The sequence below is a fragment of the Myripristis murdjan genome, chromosome 5 (genome assembly GCF_902150065.1).
Source record: "Myripristis murdjan chromosome 5, fMyrMur1.1, whole genome shotgun sequence".
NCBI classification, from domain to species: domain Eukaryota; kingdom Metazoa; phylum Chordata; class Actinopteri; order Holocentriformes; family Holocentridae; genus Myripristis; species Myripristis murdjan.
In genome coordinates, this window is record NC_043984.1 from 15,683,843 (window position 1) to 15,703,554 (window position 19,712).

At 41.9% G+C, this 19,712-nt stretch overlaps 1 protein-coding gene across 2 annotated transcripts in view; it reads left to right on the plus strand.

Annotated features, from left to right (window-relative positions):
• Nucleotides 1-19,712, plus strand: part of cacna2d2a (calcium channel, voltage-dependent, alpha 2/delta subunit 2a) — a 157,015-nt gene that overhangs the window by 97,141 nt on the left and 40,162 nt on the right. For both annotated transcript variants that reach the window (XM_030051220.1, XM_030051221.1), the window contains exons 6-8: nucleotides 4,404-4,542; nucleotides 17,214-17,345; nucleotides 17,574-17,631. In XM_030051220.1, coding sequence (XP_029907080.1) covers nucleotides 4,404-4,542; nucleotides 17,214-17,345; nucleotides 17,574-17,631 — 329 coding nt within the window. The remainder of the gene's footprint in view (nucleotides 1-4,403; nucleotides 4,543-17,213; nucleotides 17,346-17,573; nucleotides 17,632-19,712) is intronic.

Sequence of the window (19,712 nt, forward strand, 5' to 3'; positions counted from 1 at the left end):
TTTTTTTTTTTTTTTTTTAGATATATGATTCAGCAGTCCTTGTCTGTGGTGAGCAAGGTTACAGAAGTCTATACTGACACTTTAAGGCAGAATGAGCAGGATTTCAGTAGGATATGTTGCGGTTTATAAACACAACATTCAAAGTGGGCCTCTCTGGCTAAGCTGACCGCTGGCAGGGAGGTTTTCATTTCTGAGGATGCCGATGGAGTGAACGCCATCGCTCTCCTTGGAAAAAAGTTGCCCACTGGCACCTACCTGCCCGACAGAAAGCAGGCCAACTCTGTTTTGCTCTTCCTCCTCATCCTCTGCTTCAGTGCTCTCCATCGGGTGAAAGCCGGCCCCAGATTCACTCTCGCTGTTGAACAAGTTTGTCCGCTTGGTGTTTCGCTTCGCTATATTTCCTTTTTTCCGTGATACGTGTTTGCAATTTTTGTAGCTTCCTATATTGGATGTGGTGCGATTGATCTGGCACTGTGCGCTGTGATTGGCTGGGAGCTACACACCCACTGCCCAGAGACCGACGCCCAGAAGAGTCCCGTGCCCAGCAAAACAAGACAGAGGGCAGGGTCTCTGCAGATACACACACCGTCACACACCTCTACTGTGCCATAATTGATGATTGAGAGGGCTTATTTATTTATTTATTTATTTATTTAGGAAAATCCTACTCATTCTTCCTGCAAGATTTTATTCTACCTCTAATTCACTAATAAATGCATTTGTTAATTATACACATATACACTCAGATTGTAGAGTGTCTCTTCCTGCCTTACTATTGACTGCGAGTTGAATAATATGATGGTGGCTTTCAAGTCTTATTGTTCCTGCCGTATTGTTGGGGAAAATATCTCTGCAGCAATACAAAAGAAACAGTATCACAGTGTTCTGTATGTACATTTTCTTCAGATCCAGCAATACTTACCAGACCATTATTGCTGAATTGATGAATACTGATCCTATAGTTTCTGAAGTAATCCTTGTTTTTACTCTCTCTCTCTCTCTCTCTCTCTCTCTCTCTCCCACTATCTCTCTAACTATATATTTCCTGCTCCCTTTTACTCAAACACAAACACAACAAACAGGGTCATAGTGACATGGTCTAGGTTCGTCCTGCTTGGCTGAAGGTGGGAACGAAGGAGTTTTCAAAATGTCATCTCTGGCCTCTTCAACCTTTAATTAAACCTTGAGAATGGGGAGATAAAATTAACAAATTGGGTAATGAATCGAGCAAAACAGGTGGTGGATGGTTGAAGAAAATGAACCAATCAGTCTTTCCTGCGTGGATTTATTTAGCTCCTAATTAGAAGCTGCCTTGGTTAATTATGATTGGGCTCTTCTGAAGGCAAAAAAAACCCTCCCTGCCCGACTTTGACAGAATTAGTGTCAGACTGAGTGATAAACAAACACCTCTACTCTCCTGTCACATACAGTACGGGCTCGCCAGTCACAGCACTGTTGTTGAAAACCCAGCAACTCTAACCTAATCAGGTTACTGTTAACAGTCAACCTAAGAAATCTCAAATCCATTCACATCCAGTGTGATCAGTCGTACTGATGAACACTTTCCCTGAAGTGTTTCAGTTTTCCGGTTGATAAATATGCACTAAAGTAACATTGATTAAAGCCTGAAGTAATGTTAATTCAAGGCTGAAACCATGAATTTTGATTATAGATTCATCATATGGACCTTATCAACTGTGATTTTGTGAAAGAAGTACAATATTAATATTAGGTTTAATTGACAGTGCTGGTAGCTGACTGTATATTTTATAGAAATTTAGTGTTTTTTATTTTTATTTTTTTGCAATGCTTTACTTGCATAAGTATTTCATTGTAAAAGCCAAAGCAGAGATGATATACTGTATATAGTCTCTGATCCATGCTTTTATCTCCTCTTTTTTAGACAACTGCATTTCTAAGTTCCTGTTGTTCCTATATTCCAAGTGCCTGTACAAAATGAAAATAACTTAGTGGAACAAAAAGAAAAAATCGCCACAATTTTTGCATCTGTGCATTGGGTACCTGTTAGTTCCTGAACTGATTTTAAGATCTTACTGATCACATTTAAGGCACAGCTAGGTCTGCCACTAGGTCACAAGCATTTTAAACCCCCATGAGCCAAATAACAGCCTGAGGTCAGGTCCCAATTGACTGTTTCAAAACGTAGATTACTGTATAAACAAGAAGCCGTTGGGCCTTTGCAGTCAGAGCTTCTGCCATGTGGAGAGATCTGCCGGAGGAGTTCAGGCTGGCTAAGTCAGTATCATCTTAAATTACCTCTCACTGCTCATTTTTATTGACTTGCTTTTATATAAGGACATTTTATTAAAGATGCAACACACAGCCTTTTAGCTGGAGTCAGGGATCACAACTTTTGCCTAGCTCACCGCTGGCCACAGCCATGCCCGCAGCAAACGGCACACACTCCAAAACATCTCGAGTGTGATTGAAAATACAATGTCAGGCAGCTTCTAACATGAAACAAGTTGTGTACTGGAGCTTTAGTTTTTACTTTGTTGAGTGGTTTTATGGTTGTTTTGATATGAAATCATAGATAGCACCTGACCTCACCGCTCAGTTATTGAATGAGGAGCTGGTGTGAGGCAACATTTTAGAAAATTTAGAGGACACATGGAGTAAAAATATTTAGCAACTCCAAAAATTTAAAATAAGTGACCGAGAAATTAATTTTCTCCTAGAAATGGTGTGCCTCACTGATTTCATCTTACAATGACCATTAAAAAAGCTACACTATTGACAGAGGCACTGAGCCAAGTTTGAAGTGAAATTGCTTTTCACATTTAATGAAAAAGTGCTCAGGTGTAGTGCGGACGGTTCAGTCCTAGGACCGTCTTCAGTTCATGAAAATTACACCAAACAAGAACTAAATATTATGTGTCCGGGTCACGAGATGACGTAAAATGTCACAAATTAATGATACATTATCAACTTGAAAAGTTCTGTTTTTGGTGAGAAAGCCAGTGTGATGATTAGATCATTGTTTATTAGGTCATTAGTGATTTATTTGTCGAATGTCCAGTGTGTTTTCATCTGTGTGGTCAGATCCTGTGCTGTCATCTTCTAAAAGTTTTACAAATTAGAGATTTAATGGATGTTATTGTTGTATGTCCTAGTCCCTTTGACTGCATTGTATTGTTCCTTATGTTGACTTTCAATGGGACATCACAGAACTATCCCCCTGCTCGTCCCAACAACAGCTTGTAATTGCATTTTAATAGTCAATTAAAGCCAGACCATCAATCAATTTCTGCTCTGGACATGGGGCTTTGATTTAATTTCACCAAAAAACAAACAGTTTTTATCATGTCAGATCCAATTAACCCATGCTGCTCTATTAAAATGATAAGTGTGTGTTGGAGTGCTACAAATTTAGTAATCACAGAAGTCTTACTTTTACTGCACGCAGCATCAAAACATCCCTGAGAGGATTCATCTTTAAAAATAAAGATTTGGCTCTCTTTTCAAGCAGCCAGTTGATCAGTTATTTTAGATGTAAGTTCACTTGATTGTGCATCTGCAACTCCACATTAAGAAAAAAATAAATACAGTGTGTGTAGATAGCAAAGAACTGACCATCATCAGGGCTTCTAAGTTTGATTCATGAATGCTGGTTTAAACGTCAGCTTGCCCTCTTTGTTTTTGTTTCTATCTGGTTTAAAAATCTGACTTTTTCTTGATGCAGTTTCTCAGGGTTCTTCAGCACAAGCAGTGACCAGACTGAGATGCCGTACAAATGCCAAAAGAGAGAAACATAGTCTTGGCTCTTGCTTTGTTTTGGGTAGATAACCGCCTGCAGAAGGGGCTGCAGATGAAAAGGCTGGTAGGGATGCCATCTGAGCGAGTGGGAGGGGGAAAAAAAACAATGATTAAGTCTTGTTGGTAGCTAGTTATTGCCTGGGTTAATTTGTATGGCACCTTCCGTGTCTGTGATAGTCATCTTGGCTACTAATTGATTCTCTCTGTTTGGTATCCACTTTGATATTCGCTGTTTTTTGTGATGAGACGGAGAGAATTGAATCCCCTAAATATGAAGGCAGACAAAAGGCAGGGTAATTGCTGTTTTTGCACTTAATGTTATCCAAATGCTGTGCGTTTGTGTGTGTGTGCATGTGCCAGAGAAAGTGGGAAAAAGACAGAGAATTCATCTGTGTGTTTGTGTGCGTGTATGTGTGTGTGTGTGTGTGTGTGTGTGTGTGTGTGTGTTCAGTAAACTTCATGTATCAAAGCCACAGATGTTGAGCCACATTACAAGCGGGGAAATGAATGTGCTCCTCTGTTTGCATGTTCTCCCTTGTTTTCTGTCCACTCCACTCCTTTGTATTTGTGTGCCCTGTTTGAATAAGCGTGCATGTGTGTGTGTGTGTGTGTGTGTGTATCTGCAGACTGAAGATGGAGATGAGGAGAACCTGCTGGAGAACCCATTCTCTCTGGAGCTGGAGTTCATGGATGATGCCAACTTCAAAAACAAGGTCAACTACTCCTCCAGTGCCGTGCAGATTCCCACGGACATATACAAAGGCTGTAAGTACACAAGGGCACTAATGTTTTGTGCACTGTGTGTGTGTGTGTGTGGGTGTGTGTGGGTGTGTGTGTATGATTGGGGCGAGTGAAACTATGTTGACTTCAAAATACCAAAGAGCTTTTGTTACATAGTGTTGTTGTAACTGCATCACTGAGGAAAATACTTCATCTACGCTCTGACTTTGTCTCTACAGTACAGTAAGAACTTGTTTAACTACTTCCTGGTGTGTGAATGTACTACACATCAACATAGAGCTGCCTCGGAGAGAAGGAAGTACAGTTCGAGCTCATAAGTGTCCCTGACACCAAACTTTTCCAGTTGTTTTGAATGGACGTCTGCAGGAATGGGTCACATAATGAGCTGTGGCTGCGTGTTTTATTGGCTCCCATGTGTTTCAGTAGGGTTGTGCGGTTGCGCTGGTTGTTACTTTGGTAGTGCTACTTAGGCTGCCATCTAAGAACAAAAAAAGGTTTAAATTGGAGGTGACCACTGTAATGGGTGCATAGTAGGTTCACACATGAGCATGTGGTGAATATCATTTGCGTCAATGTCCATAGTTAGGTTTTGCTTTCCAGCTGTTGGAGCCACACAGGCTCTAGCCGTGGTTCTGCCCAGCGACTAATGAATGTTTGAGCTTATTCAAATTAGCTGGTCCAGAAAGATGCATGACTATGCATTTGCACAATAACTCCTGCCTCATAAAGCTAGCAGCTAAAAGGGATACATTTGTGTATGAGGTGGCTAATAGAGAGTCACATCTTCTTAAAAAGGATCTTTGGCTGGATTGTTCCTGTGTGGCCTCTAGTGCTTGATTTACAAGCGCATACTCTATTTTGTGCAAATACTGAAATGCCTCTTTTGCCCCTTTTCCACCAAAAAGAACCTGGTGCTGGTTCGGTGCTGGTGCTAGAGCCGGTGCTTAACTGGTTCCAACAAAGAACCGGTTTGCTTTTCCACCAGCCGAGAGCCAAGTGTAGCCAAGTCAGAGCCACGTCATTACGTCAGCGTAAAACGTGATGACGTGGGTGAAGGTGTGTGAGACGCTCGCTCGGAATCACAATAACCAACATGGATGACAAATGGACGACCCATCGTAGCGATGCAAATACTGCTCATGCCTACATTGTAATCCAGAGGCGAAAAATGCAATTATTGCTGGCTACCTGTCGCATTCCTGGTCGGAACGAATGACGACTACGTTTAGCTATACGTTTATAGCGTTGCTGTTCCCGTGTGGGTCTGTAACCCCGCCCACCAATGACGTGGTGGGTCGCGTCATCAGTTCTTTGTCTGGCCCCTGTTTAGCCCCTGCTTGAAGTTGGTGCTTGCCTGGAACCAATTTGGAACCAGTTTGGCCGGTGCTTGTGCTGTGGAAAAACAAACAACTGGTGCTAAGTTAGGCACCGGCTCCGAACCAGCTCTGGAACCTCTTTGGTGGAAAAGCTGTATTTGCCACTGCATGGTACCAGCTCGACTCACTTTTTTAGGTTATCCATTGGGCAAAAGTTGGGGATAGTACCTGGTACTTTTTTTGGCACCACCTCCATAAAGGCTTCAAGCATGCTGAGCCGATAGTAAAGGTGAGGTGAAAACACTGCAGACCAGTGACTGATCAGAGAGAAATTGAACAGCTCTGCTTACACCAAGGACGTTCCAGAGCAAAATTTGTGAAACGTGTATCGTAGTTGAAAAAGTATCCTTGTATTTTTTTTTTTTTTTTTCAGCAAATCTCATTTTGATTTGGGCCTGCTGATTTTTTCAAAATAAATCACTTGTGTGGGGTTCTGGTAGCGAGGGGGAGGGAAACTAGTCAACACACCCACAAGCAACTTTTGGGGCTTTGCTGTGAGGCGATACTATCTGCAGTGGAAAAGGAAATCCAGAAAAGTAAAGTGAGTAGTGCTGAATATTAGAGGCAAGATGAGCTGGTACCATGGAGTAGAAAAGGTGCATAATACCCCTCATCTGTTTTGTTTTTTTTTTTTAAGCATGTGTGCCAATAGGCAGTGCTACAAAAAAAGATTCAGTGAAGACCTGATAATGGGAATGCCCATCCATACGATGTGTTTTATAACTTAGCCTGTCATAATGTTTGCCTCGCTGACTTTTATAACATCGGCTGTGTCTGCTGTCCACAGACTGTAAAATAGTTATAATTAATGGTCTTGAAATTCTGATAGGAATTCACAGCGACTGCTAGCAAGTCACCTGCATCACACAGGAGCCTTGAGGGCCTCTGTGTGTTTATGAAGGCATCCTCTTGGTGGTTCTCATGCAGATCATTGGGCTGTAGATGGATGACAGATGGGTGACTTGACCTCTTTCCCTCCCTCTCAGTGTGTTAGCTCCATCGCTTTCTCCTTTTATATCAGCCAACACACTAACATGATTTTAGATGACAGTCGCTCTCACACAGTAGTATTTGTTTGCGTGGGCATGGCCTGCCCTGCTCAGGGACCCTGCCCTTCCTGCCTGGCATCATGTTGCCCTGCAGACATAACACCCTTCTTAGTCTGCAGCTGCCAAATGGACAAGAGGGAACTTGTGTACCTTCTGGGGCTCTGATTTTGCTTGGCATGTTCCCTCTTTTATCCACCTCTAATCTTTTGGACATTCTTCCTGCTGCCTCTTTAAAGACTCTACAAGCAGAAAATGTGCAGACAGACAGACATTTTTTTTTTTTTTTTTTTTTTTGCAGTGTCTATTTTTTTCTTCTGTTATTGTGTAGCTCTGAAGCTTCTTTGTTGTGCGGGCAACGTATGGCACCTGTCTGTAACAATGCCCTCCAGCTGTGCCTCCAGACCAATCTTGTCAGAATTAGACACTCATGGTTCAGGAGGAGGTGTCAAAGGCCACAGCTAACTCACAATAGAGCAATCAGCGCTGCGCATTGTTCCCGCAGCCATTTTGTGCTAGCTCTGGTTCCTCTGTCTGAAGATATGACTCAGAGAATAAAGGCTTCTTGATTGAGCCTGGTGGAGACTAGAGGAGTAAAGTAGTACAGTGCATGGAATTATTTTTCTCCCATTCTGCTCTAAAGAAAATGTTTACTATTGATGTTGTTCAATCAGCCCCCAGTGCGCGGTCTGCTGTGCTGAAATTACCAACTGCAGATTTCGTGCCAACTCCATTATGAACATGTGTGCTGTATTTTAGTCATGCTTGATAAATGCACACTGCTGCTCAAACACAATTCTTGAAGAAGCTTTATCATTCAACCAGATATCCCGTGCTCAATTGTACATATTCCAGAGTTGTAAACATTTATCCTTAAAGTCACAATGTAATGAAAAAAAAAAAACTTGCTAGCTAATTTTCTGTATCAGAATACTCAGCTATTCAACAATAAATTCAAAAGAATTAACTAACAATTAACTTTTGTATTTTTGTATTAAAATCCCATTACTTCTTCTTCCTGGAAGACAGTGTATCTTTAGTGGTGATGTCTTGAGGAGCTAGCAGATGTGAACAAAAAATTTCAACCAATAAAAAAAAATCACATTTTTGAACAAGTACACTCCTCCAGTTAAATAAAATTGCCATCTCCCCCTAAGTTATCCCTCATTGGTTAACACCTTTTTAAAAAGCCTCTCTCTCTTAAGTTTCATTGTGAAAACTACATGTGGATTTAGATATAATAGTTCTATTTCTGAAAATTACATGTTTATTTATTTACTTATAACTAAACATTCTTTACTTTCTATCTAATGCCAAACAACTTCACACAAAGACAATTAAGCCTTTCACCCACCAAGAAAACTCCCTGCATTTTCCCATTTCCGCACTGATGCGCAGCTAACCTTTAATGACATGTTTTACATCAGCCACAGTACACAATTTCTTTTGGAGTTGCGTAATTGAAATTATAGCGTAGCTAATTACCTCGTCTGACGATTCCATGACTCTCTCAAAGTTTTTCTTTGCGTGTTAAAATTTAAAGGCATTTCCCTCAACAACCCTGAGATGTATATTTCATGCAGCATTTAATTTAGTGCCAGGAGAGAGTGACAAATCATAAAATCATACAGAACTGGAAAGTTCTGCTCGGCAGTTTTAAATGCAAAAAGATATGCTACAAATGCAACGCAGACAAAGGTAACTGACTTTATAACATATTTTATAGCCCAAGCCCAAGTCATGGGATCTGAGTTTGCTTTAGAGAGATGATTATCCTTACTTACTGCACTGCTGCGGTCCCACCGGTGGGGCAGCCTGGACGCCTTGGAGAGGATGTCTGAGGAAACTAGTGTGGGTGGATTGTTGTCCTCTGGGTCTGCAGAGGTCTGGATCTACAGTGCATCTGTGGGTTTAGGATTAGTTGAGGAGTGGCAGTGTGAGTGGGCAGATTCGGGTTCCTTGGGAGGCCATGCCAGAGGAAAGAGAGAGAATAAAACAGTCTAGGAGAATGGAGCAGAGTCCTGAGTACAACATAATAGTCGCCAGCATTGGTTGTGAAATTGTGAAGCACTAATGTTGTTCATTAGCGCTCACGCTCTGTGCTGTCAGAGTAGCTTGCTTTGATTTGTGCCTATTGTTAATGCACTGAATAAAAAGACTTTCCCAGAAATTGGCAATATGATTTGCAAAATGCAGCGAAATGGCTGTTCTTAAAAGCTAGAATGTTTGTATAAAATTGTGTGACGCTCCCTAATGAAATTGAGGCAACAACATTTCTGGCATTGGGAGATGGACTGAGAGAGAGGCACAGTTAGAGGAAAAGATAGAAAGAGAGACGGGAGAGTGAAGGAGAAGGAGAAGAGACACTTTAATAATAGAAACCGTTTAGAGCAAAAAAGCTTTTTCTTTTTTTTTTTTTTATTGTGATCCTTTCAGCAGCTAAATGAGGCGGTGTATGCGTCCTGGTTTGATTTGTCTGCTAGGGCCCATGTCCGTTTATTGAGATTGAGAGTGTTCCCTGAGCGCAGTAATGAACCATTTTATGATTCATTATCCCACTGCTGATTCCTGCTGCCAAGTCTGCAAACTTTCTAATTAGCTTAGGTCAAACATTCATACAGTTTTCTTCTAATTATCATTGCTTATTACAGAATGGACATCGCAGCACAGCCACAGAGGAATAAATTGATGTGGGAGGTGTCCTCCGTGGAGAGACAGGTTTTATTCTCCCGGTGAACGTTATGGGAATGGTGAGGAAGAGGCAGGGATTTGCTGAATAATTGCAGAGGAAGGGCTCTGGGAATATAATCTTCCAAATAATCACTGGGAAATAAGGATTAAAACAGCGAGGGAATATACAAATGATTCTTTAGGGACTATTCTGTAGATTCAGGGGAATCTCGCTGGTAATTGGACCAGGTTCATGCTGTAGATAGAGGATACTAAGCCTGGGTTGGTCAATCTTTAGCTGCATGTATAACTTGTGGAAAATATGTAAGGTGGTAAGTCAGCCTTTTTTTAATATACAGAAATTATATAGCATACTCGAATACACTCATGACTACATTAGCGTTTGCATGAGAATAAGCAGCCGCAGTTGCAAACCAGGAAAAACACAATTTAATGTAGGAAGCCGATGCATGTCTTTTCATTAATATTGAAGTTGAAATCCCCTGCATGCCGAGCCTTTTGACAGTGGGAGACAATCATGCCGCCAGTCGCAGATTGAAGACAGGCACAGTCAGAAATTTTGCCATGAGGATTGAATGGTGAAAAGAAACTTAAATGGTTTGCATGCAGTAATTAACCCCTTTCCACCCTGCATTCACCCCCCCCACACACACACACCTACACACACACAAATACACACAGACACCATCAACACCACCCTTCCCCACCTGGTACCTGATGCTTTCTTTGGTGCCGCCTCCATCGAGGTTCCAATTGAGTCGAGCCGATGCTAAAAGGTGATGTGAAAACACTCCAGTTCACTGATTGGTTAGAGTAAAACTGAAAAGCTCAATTTACAGCGAGGAAATCCCAAAGTGCGACCTGTGAAACTTGTATCTTAGTTGATAACCTGTGCACGTAAAAAAAAGATTTTTTTTCAGCAAATCTCTCACTTAAACTAATATTGTTTATGTGAAGTAGCCATTTCAAGTTGGCCTTGTTGATTTTTTCAAAATAAAACTGCCCACCTGTGAAAGCTGCTGCCCCTCTTTTACCTAACAAGCGTGGAAAAAAGGCCAATATCAACAGCAAGCATATGCTCCCTGTCCTTTGAATATTAGCCACAACCTTGTTTCACCGGGTGCACTGTGGCTTGCGGCTGGATCCCCTCTGGGAAGCTCTGGGCAAAAAAATGATCCAATTCGTAAAGAGCAAACAGCACATTGTGTGCACTGTGTGTGCTGCACAGTGGAGGACTGAGAGGCACGGAGAGACTAGACAGAGAGTCAAGGCAGTGTTGTGCAAAAGGTTTAAAAAGAGGGGAAAGATTTGCATCTGCAGGGTTTTGTTTGAGTGAAACTACCTCTGATGTCTCGGCTCGTTTAATATGGATCTAGAGAGAAGTCAGCTTGTCTTTTGCACGAAGGACAAAGAGGACTTTTTATGCAGATACTCTCAAGTCTGCTCTCAAAAGAGAAGAGAAAGCGATAACAAGAGGAACAATATACTAGTTACGCTGCGTCCCGTATTCATACTACGGTCTGCAGCTGCAGTTCATGTAGATTTCTTGTTATTGCTATACATTTCTATAATAAAACACTAAATTTATCATCTAGCTTGACATTTATTTGATCTGAATGCAACATGTTATTAGGTGGAAGAGTGTGTTTTCTGTGCTTGTGTGTGTGTGTGTGTGTGTGTGTGTGTGTGTGTGTGTGTGCAGCCTGTATTCTTTTCACCCGCCCCAGGTTCCTCTGATGGAGGAAGTCTCCCTGTCAGCCAACTCACGCTATGCTGGGGATCAGCTCAGCTCCTCTCAACATCAAACTAGATTTAAGTGTGTGAAAGAAAGCAAAAGTGATTTGTGAAAGAAATGAGAGAGAAAGTGAGAGAAAGTGCGAAAAGAGAAAAAAGATAGATAGAGAGAGAGGGTGGCGGGGGGAAAAGGGATTTAAAGTCTGTTTTTTGAGACCGAGGGGGAGGAAAGACAGTATAAACACTGCGGGCTGTATTTCTGTTGTTCTTGACTTGACAGGCTCCATCTTTCACCCTCTGCCTCTCACCCATCCACCCTTACAGTGTGTGCCCAGCGAAGGGGCACTATCGTTTACCCGCACGCTAATTACAACAGTCAGCACAGCAAACTCCACTTCACTCACCACCAAGCCCACAAATTACATTTCATGTGTTTGTTATTTACTGCACTTCTTTAATTAGAAAAATTATTTGGAGGAGCTCTTTGGAGGAGGGTGAGATCTCTCCCTTCTGTCTTATTCTGCATTCCGAATATCTTCACTCTAAAGAGAAATTTGCATTTGTTTCCCCCCCTTCACAGTTTGAGATTACTATTAAGCAGAGCTGAGGTCCTCAATAACAAATACACTTACAATAATGTTATTCCTGAATGACACTGTATGAATGTAATGAGCTGAGGACTGCGGCCGCCACTCAGGTGCAAAGAAGTGCCCGGAGAAGTTGAGGTTATGTCTTTCGGACATTATCGGTTTATACTCTGTAAGTTACAGAGGGACACAGTTTTCCCTGGTAGGGCTCAGACTTTGTTTTCGCCGGTCTTTGTAGATGTGCGAGCTGCTGCCAGTTCCTGTTGCTCCGGCTTCATCTGGTGGATGAAAGGTTTAAGGTTGAGGCTCTTTAGCACCCAGCCAGGCCACAAAGCAGCCCTGAAGGAAGACAGAGAGGGAAGAGATGGAAAACAAATAGGAGAGGGGAAGAGAGGGGAGGAAGGCTGACAGCAGAGAGAGAAGGGGAACTCGCACACAAAGAAAAAGAGGTGCTGGGTTGCTTTGACATTGAGAAAGGGGTCGGTTTATAGGCATCGCATGTTTTAAGTTACATAGATACATGTACAGTACTGTACATCATATGGAAAACAGCCTCTCCTTTACAGCCGTCCCCTTTTTACTCACTATAGAATATAAATGCTGCACACCTGTGAAATCAGCACAATCAAAGCTACAAGTAGGAATACACTCAAGCATTTTTTTTTGTGCACACACACACAAAAAAAGAGACAAACATTTTGGGCCTCTTCATGCTTTATTTTCCCATTTACTTTTTAAAATAAAACAAGTCAAACAGGCCTGTCCCTGGGCTCAAGGGCTTCAGAATATGCTTGGCGAATATTTTCCACTGTATGAAGCAAAACAAGCTTGTGTACTCTCCTCAGTGTTAAGTGTGCGCACTTGTATTTGAGTGACTTCCTATAAAAGTCAAGGTGGAATTAAACCAACCCACCACCACATCTCTCGTTCCTCGTCACTCTTGTTAGTAAGACGAATATGTAAGAGCTTCATGAAGACGGCAGCAATAATAGTTATGACTCCTTAAAAGGCCTCAGCTGATAGCTTTAGTTCCATTACCATTATGGATTTCTTATGAGGGACCACTTGTGTCCTGATATGATAAATTACAGGCTAGCAAGCCTTTTTCTGGTCTGTGTGTAAAATGTGTGTACCCAGTTCTGTAATAGTGGATTAATACGGAGCATACGGCGCGCATCGGTCTTGACGGCTCTTTATCATTGGGATACCAGTGTGAATAATATGTGTATGCGTGTATGAGGGCAATGGGGGTGGGGTCGTGGGGAGCAGGAGAGAGGTTGGGGGTGGTGTGTTGAGGAATGATCTCACACAGAGATGCTCCATAAATCCCACTCATAATTGTTTCCCTACTTGGTGTGCAGTCTTGCTCCATAAAGGGGCAAAGCCAAGGGTGCTCTAAACGTCAGGGGAGCCGTGTACTGATGGATTACCTTTTAAAGATATCAGAGAGAGGCCCGTTTTACGTGAAAGATGAGCCCAACACAGCGCTCAGGGGCCCTGTCCGCCTGCGTGAGCACATTTCCCCCCCGGGGGAAATTTTTCTTTTTATCAACTGGCCAGAGAAGTCATGGCGTATCCTAACTGAATAAATCAAAGAGAATTAGTTTGCTTGTGTTCCCTTATCTATGATGTGACTGTATTTCTGCAGAGATAACCCGTGGAGATGTGTGAGTCTGTGTGTGTGTGAGTGTGTGTGTGTGTGTGTGTGTGTGTGGTGGGTCTTGTGATGTTGGACTCTGACAGTAGAGGTGGTTTGCATCTGCATATGACTGGCCAGTGTCGGCTGGTGGCGTAAACACCACGTACACCTCGGTCTGTCTCATTACCCTTGATTCAAAGACACACAGAGTGACCAATATGCACTTATGAAAAAAAAAAAAAAAAAAAAAACATACACTACTCATATGTTCACACACAGCAGCAACATACACATAGACACCAGAATTCAGGAACAGGCACACTGTGGCTGTATATTTTGCCGTGGGCAGCGATGTGACTGATATTCTGTGTAGCAGAGGCAGAGTTTGGCTAATTCCTGTGCAAGCTGTTAGTCGAGGCGGCTGGGATGCTGCTGGTTTGAAACAGGGGTCTCAGATGTCTCCTTGCCCTTGGCCTGCCTGGGACAGCTATCATTACAGGCCCAGTGCCTCTCCAGATAAGAGCACCCAGGCCTTCCCAGCAGCCGCAGCGACTTGCTGTGATAGCTTTTACTTAAAGGATAATACCTTTTTGCACATTAATCAGATGGCTCTTTGACCAGAGAGTGTAGTACAGTCCAGATGAAATTGAAATTCGTGGTTTGGCTCTCTGATCATCACCACACAAACATCAGCAAAAATTTTCGCCACTGCTTTTGCTAAATGAACAAGTTTTGATGTTATCCTTTTAAAGCTTAAGGGCTCGTTTTCAGGAAGATGCCACTGATATTAGCCTTTTCACTCATTTATACTCTTTTCTAGCACTTCAGCTCCATCTTGTCCTACATAAACACTGTATTGTGAGATGTAGAAATTAAAGCTGCCTTACTTTCTCCTGCTCACAGAATCCCATTTAGTTTGAAACGGATTTAAATCACTGTTTTGCATCTTTAATCAACCCAAAGCAAGATAGTACATCAATGCAAAATGCTATTGACACAACAAAACCATGCAATGGGACAGTGACTAAGCATAAAATACTGTCAAGGTGTTAAATGATTTAATAATAATAAAAAAAAAATCAATAACAATATGTTGTTTTATTTTAAGCAAGGATGATTAATTTCAAAGTTGCTACAGCTGACCCAGCATCCTACTCATTTATTTTTAACAGTAGTTAACAGCTTGTTGTTGTTTATCTGTTTTTATATAGCAGGGTGTCTGTGGGACCTTGAAAAGTCATAAAATGTCTTAAATTCAGTTTTAACCACATTAAATAGTCTTAAATATGAATTATGAGGTCTTAATTTCCACATAAACATTTTTCCAAATTTCATTTATACATCATTTCATTTCTGCTGTCAAAGTTATTCAAGCTGTTCTGCCACATTACTGCTGTGACAAAACTCTCAACCTAATACACTCACATGCTGCGCTTAACACATGTTGTATTTACTCCTATACATTACATTTACATGCACACAGAAGCCAGATTACTCACTCTAGCATCTGTAGAGAAAAAAAAAATCCACAAAAATTCTTGGACTTTGGACTCCTGGTCAGAGTTACTCCAGCAGCTGCTCTCTCAGCAAAAGGACGACCTTAGCACAAGACCAAATAGTGCTTAGCTGCAGTGCTTATTTGAATAACAAAAATGTGATTTTTCCAGAAATGAGTCTGAATGCTGATTAAGACGTGTCTTTAAAAGTCTCTGATACCTGTAGACACCCTGTGTTGATAGGTCAAGGTCGAGCAGCTGACATGTGACTATTACACAACATTAAAAGAAACAAATTGTTCTTTTCACTCCCAGTCAAGACTTAGACTCTGTAATTTAGTATGAAACAGTTAAAAGTGCTGTTTGTTTTGTCTTTTTTTTTCCACATGGGAGAGAAATTGCATTTTCGGGCCGTGAACGCAGCCACTCATTCGTGTTAATTTCTCTTTTGCTTCCTATCAATCATCCCCCCCCCTGCTCTCTCTCTCTGGCTTTTTATATTTATCCCCATCTGTAGGGTTGCCTCTATCCTGCTCTGCTCTCTCCATTCTTCCTTTGTGTTTATGTCTTTGAATTTTGAGAAAAACATATTGAGGAGCTCCCCTTGGTGATGGGAGCAATTTGGCTCTCATATGTTCCTATCCTCCAGACACTGCTTAGTGCTGCTGTGATGTGTGTGTGTGTGTGTGTGTGTGTGTGTGCGCTCACGTTTTACATTATATTAGACAGTAATAAGGCTTGGCTTTTATTTTGAGGTAGAATTTCACTGCACATGCTAATTTTGGAAAGGGGGTTTGGCAATCTGTCTAGGGAGCTGGGAAAAAAAGAATATTGTGTTTTTAAATAATTTCAGTGTGATTGGTTTTATTCATAAGCTTTAGGCTTACAGTAAATGAGGTTTGCGAGCGGAGAGGCCACGGGGGTGCGGGGAAGGTGTCCTTTACCTTTAAACTGACAGCTCGTCAAAGACTGTGAGCAGTAATTGAAAAGCATAGGAAAAGTGGATAATGATCGTTTATTTGTGTGAAATTCAAACGAGGAGGGGAGAAAAGCTGGACTTGTCGGTTCAGAGGCTTATCTAACTGTGGTTGCCTGAGTAATTAAATCAGAGAAGCGAGTGAAGTTCTCCTCAGCTCAGCGCCTCGTCTTGTTTCCTCTTTAATCAGGTGGCTATTAAACCTCTGATTGCACTCCCATCTTCTGACTCCAGCTTAGCTATTTAACATAGACTGAAGCCGTTTTTTTCTGAGTGTGTGTGTGTGTGTGTACATGTGACTGAGTGATTGAGTGAGCGCCTTTTGTTTCGTGTTTTGGCGAAGCATAATCTGGATGAAAAGTGGAAGAAAAATTGTGTTAATGTCACGTAGGTTTCCAGAAGGTGAGACAGGGAGGAAAAGAGACACATGTTGATCGAATGTGACGCTGCGACTTACATTCAGCATGGTGTTGCAGCTCTTGTTGACTAGATGATGAATATTTCTGTAAAGGACCATAAATCCATTTCACGGCATACCATTGACCTGTGAGATATATCTGCGACCTTACGTTTTAACACACAAACACACACGTTGATGCATTCGGCCACATGTGCACAAGCAAACCTCTCTTTTTCTCTTACATGCTCTTTTTGTTTTTTTTTCCTAGCCACCAAGTGCACACACACACACACACACACACACACACCTTCGTGGACATATGTGGAAATGCATCCTGAGAGTTTGTATTTGTGTGTAGGCTGTGGAGCAACGGAACCCAAATATACGCAGCGGCACCTATAAACTGCTGCCTCCATTAACGGCTGCTGCTGCGTGCTGCGAGTGACACATGACCCCCGCCAAGGTCATCTTCAATTCCTCCTCTGCACTCCTCAGAGATCATCCAGATTACACTGATGCCCCGCTTAGATGGCTGCCTCCGGCTCGGGCTGCCTGCATACATACATTTTTTGTGTGCTCAGATCACCGCTGCGGGCGTAGACAAGGTTGTTCAGCTAGGAGAGATACCTTTGAATTACCTACGGAGAAAACCTGATGTGACGTCTCTGCATTTCCAGTTGCACTTTATTTGTCATTCCAATGTGGTGGGACTGATTGCATTTTTCTGTGTGTGTGTTTGCGCGCCCACAGCCCCAGTCATCTTAAACGAGCTGAACTGGACCCAGGCGCTGGAGAGGGTCTTCATCGATAACCGTCGTGAGGACAGCTCCCTGCGCTGGCAGGTGTTTGGCAGTGCCACAGGAGTGACAAGATACTACCCAGGTAGGCTGCAGGGTGCGGAGTCAACACTCCGACTTATAAGTCACTGCAAGATAAGGTCTAAATTGACCCTAGGGCTCCCTGGCTGCAGAACATTGGCAATCTCTTATCAGATGGCTGTTGTGGTAACTCGATAGACAGAATGAAATTATGATTACTTTGATCTAATCTGAACTGAAATATCCTACAATGCAGCGTGTGGCCTGTAAACTATTTTCTTGCTCTCTCCAGCCACTCCATGGAGGGCACCCAACAAGATTGACCTGTATGACGTCCGTAGAAGACCATGGTGAGTGTCGTCTTTTTCCCACTGAACAATTTTGCCTGTTTAAAGGAGGTCGAAATGGCTATTGACGTTGAGGCTAAAACTCAGTTATGTAGGGTTTAAAGATGAAGGGTTTAGCGGGGTTACAGGGTTTAGTGTCTGAGACTGTGTCCTCTGAGTTATCTGACAAAAAGCATAAAGCTGTCTGTGGTGCATTATCCTTGATATAAATAGTTGTGTACGCATTACTTAAATATCATCGCTGTCCAGTGAAAACCTTGTTGGTAAAAAAAATGTCTGAGTTCAGAAAGTTGTGCAACCCATGGCGTCTATTAAACTTTTACAAATTAATTATATAAACTGAAAAATGTACAGTCATCAACCTAGAGACAAGATTGTTTTCCTTAGTTTCTGAAAAGTTTTGGTTGGTCAGCAGCGAGATGCAGTAATGTATTAATTGCTCGGTCTAAATGAGTACTGTGCCTAGTCAAAAGGAACCCAGGCTAAAGGAGAGCTAAAACACAGATGCAACATTTAAATGATGTTCAGTGCTCAGTGGGAGCAGGCCCTTTTAGTATCACCTCCTCTAATGAGCACTGAAATTTTCTATTTAGGATTGTTCTCCAAGAAGCCCAGTTTGGGGCACCTTTTCATCAGTTATGACGGCGAAATGTTGGATTAGCTGTGAATTCAGTCATGGAGAGATTTATAAGTGATATAAAATGTTCTGCTCTTATAACAATATGACAAACTGTACATATTTAAGGGTTTTGACATCCACAAATGTGAGAAATTGTAACACAAACGGATCCTTCAAACAGTATTCATATTTATTTGCTGGTTAAATACAAAGGGCATATGGAAAGTTTGAACTTTCAAAGTATCAGCCCAGGTGGCTGCTGGAAAAGAACAAATTATATGAGATTAAGAGAGGTATTTTCAGTGCAATCTGAATTCACAGGTGCTGGGAATGAGAGGGATATTGGCAAAGAGAAGGCAACCAGTACAAAGCAGTGCAAAAATCATCAGCAGCCAGTGTGAAAGTTCAGAAACCAATTCACTTTCTCAGATAAAGACAAAAACACTTTAAATTATAGGACTGTAGGAATGTAGCTTGTCAATGCCTGCACTGTCATCAGCAGTAAAGTTTCGTGCTAACACTGCAACAAGAACTGCAGGGCCAGGTCTACCAATGTTTCGCACTATCGCAGAGCCTCCTTTGGTGTGAAAAAGCACTTTATCGCCGCGTCCCTATCAAAACCAAAGGGGCAGCCGCTGCATTTTGGCGCTTTTGCCTCATTGCATATGCATTTGTGGGAGTTTCCCTCTCAAAGTGCAAAGTGCTCGGTGGTGATTATAGTAATGAACCACCTTCCGATTTATCAGCGCTGATAGTAATCACTGACTCGGTGATTGCACATGCTATTTAACACCTGTGAAATGCTTGTCTTAATTTTGGCGCTAACATGTCTACAATTGTTATAGCTCAGAAACAAGTCATGCCATCTCTCCTTCATGTCAGTTAAGGAACATTTCCTTCCTCCCGCTGCATTAACTCTGTTTCAAAACGATAATCTGCACGGCGTATTTATGCAGCTGAATATACGAATTAGTTTCTTCAACTAAAAACCTTTGATTCAGCTGCTGTTAACCTTTCTTTTGTCTGCTTTTTCTTTGTCGGCAATGCCGCGCTGTGTCCTGACAGAAAGATACAGCTCAGAGCAGGTGTTTATATTTGCACCAGCCATGTGTTAATTGGAAAAGTTGCAGCTGCATTCATTTTAATGCTGGTTCCTAGTAGATAAGATGCTAATTTGGCCACATTTACAGGTACAAGTAGGGACATAAGTAAACTGTGTCCCTATGCTCCATCTTAACAAGTTAGCTAGTCTCACCCTCAGTGTTTCTAATGCGGTTTCACTCGTAGTATAAATGTGCTGAAACAAGGCAGAATCAGGTAGATCAGCCCACTCGTATCACAGAAATGACACTAACCTCAAGAAGATTCTGGATTAGCATTGCAGAAGAGTGGGATTATGTCATCCCACTGCCAGATTTTTTCATTTGTTTGAGGAGAAACAAGATTTAACACTAAATATGAGACT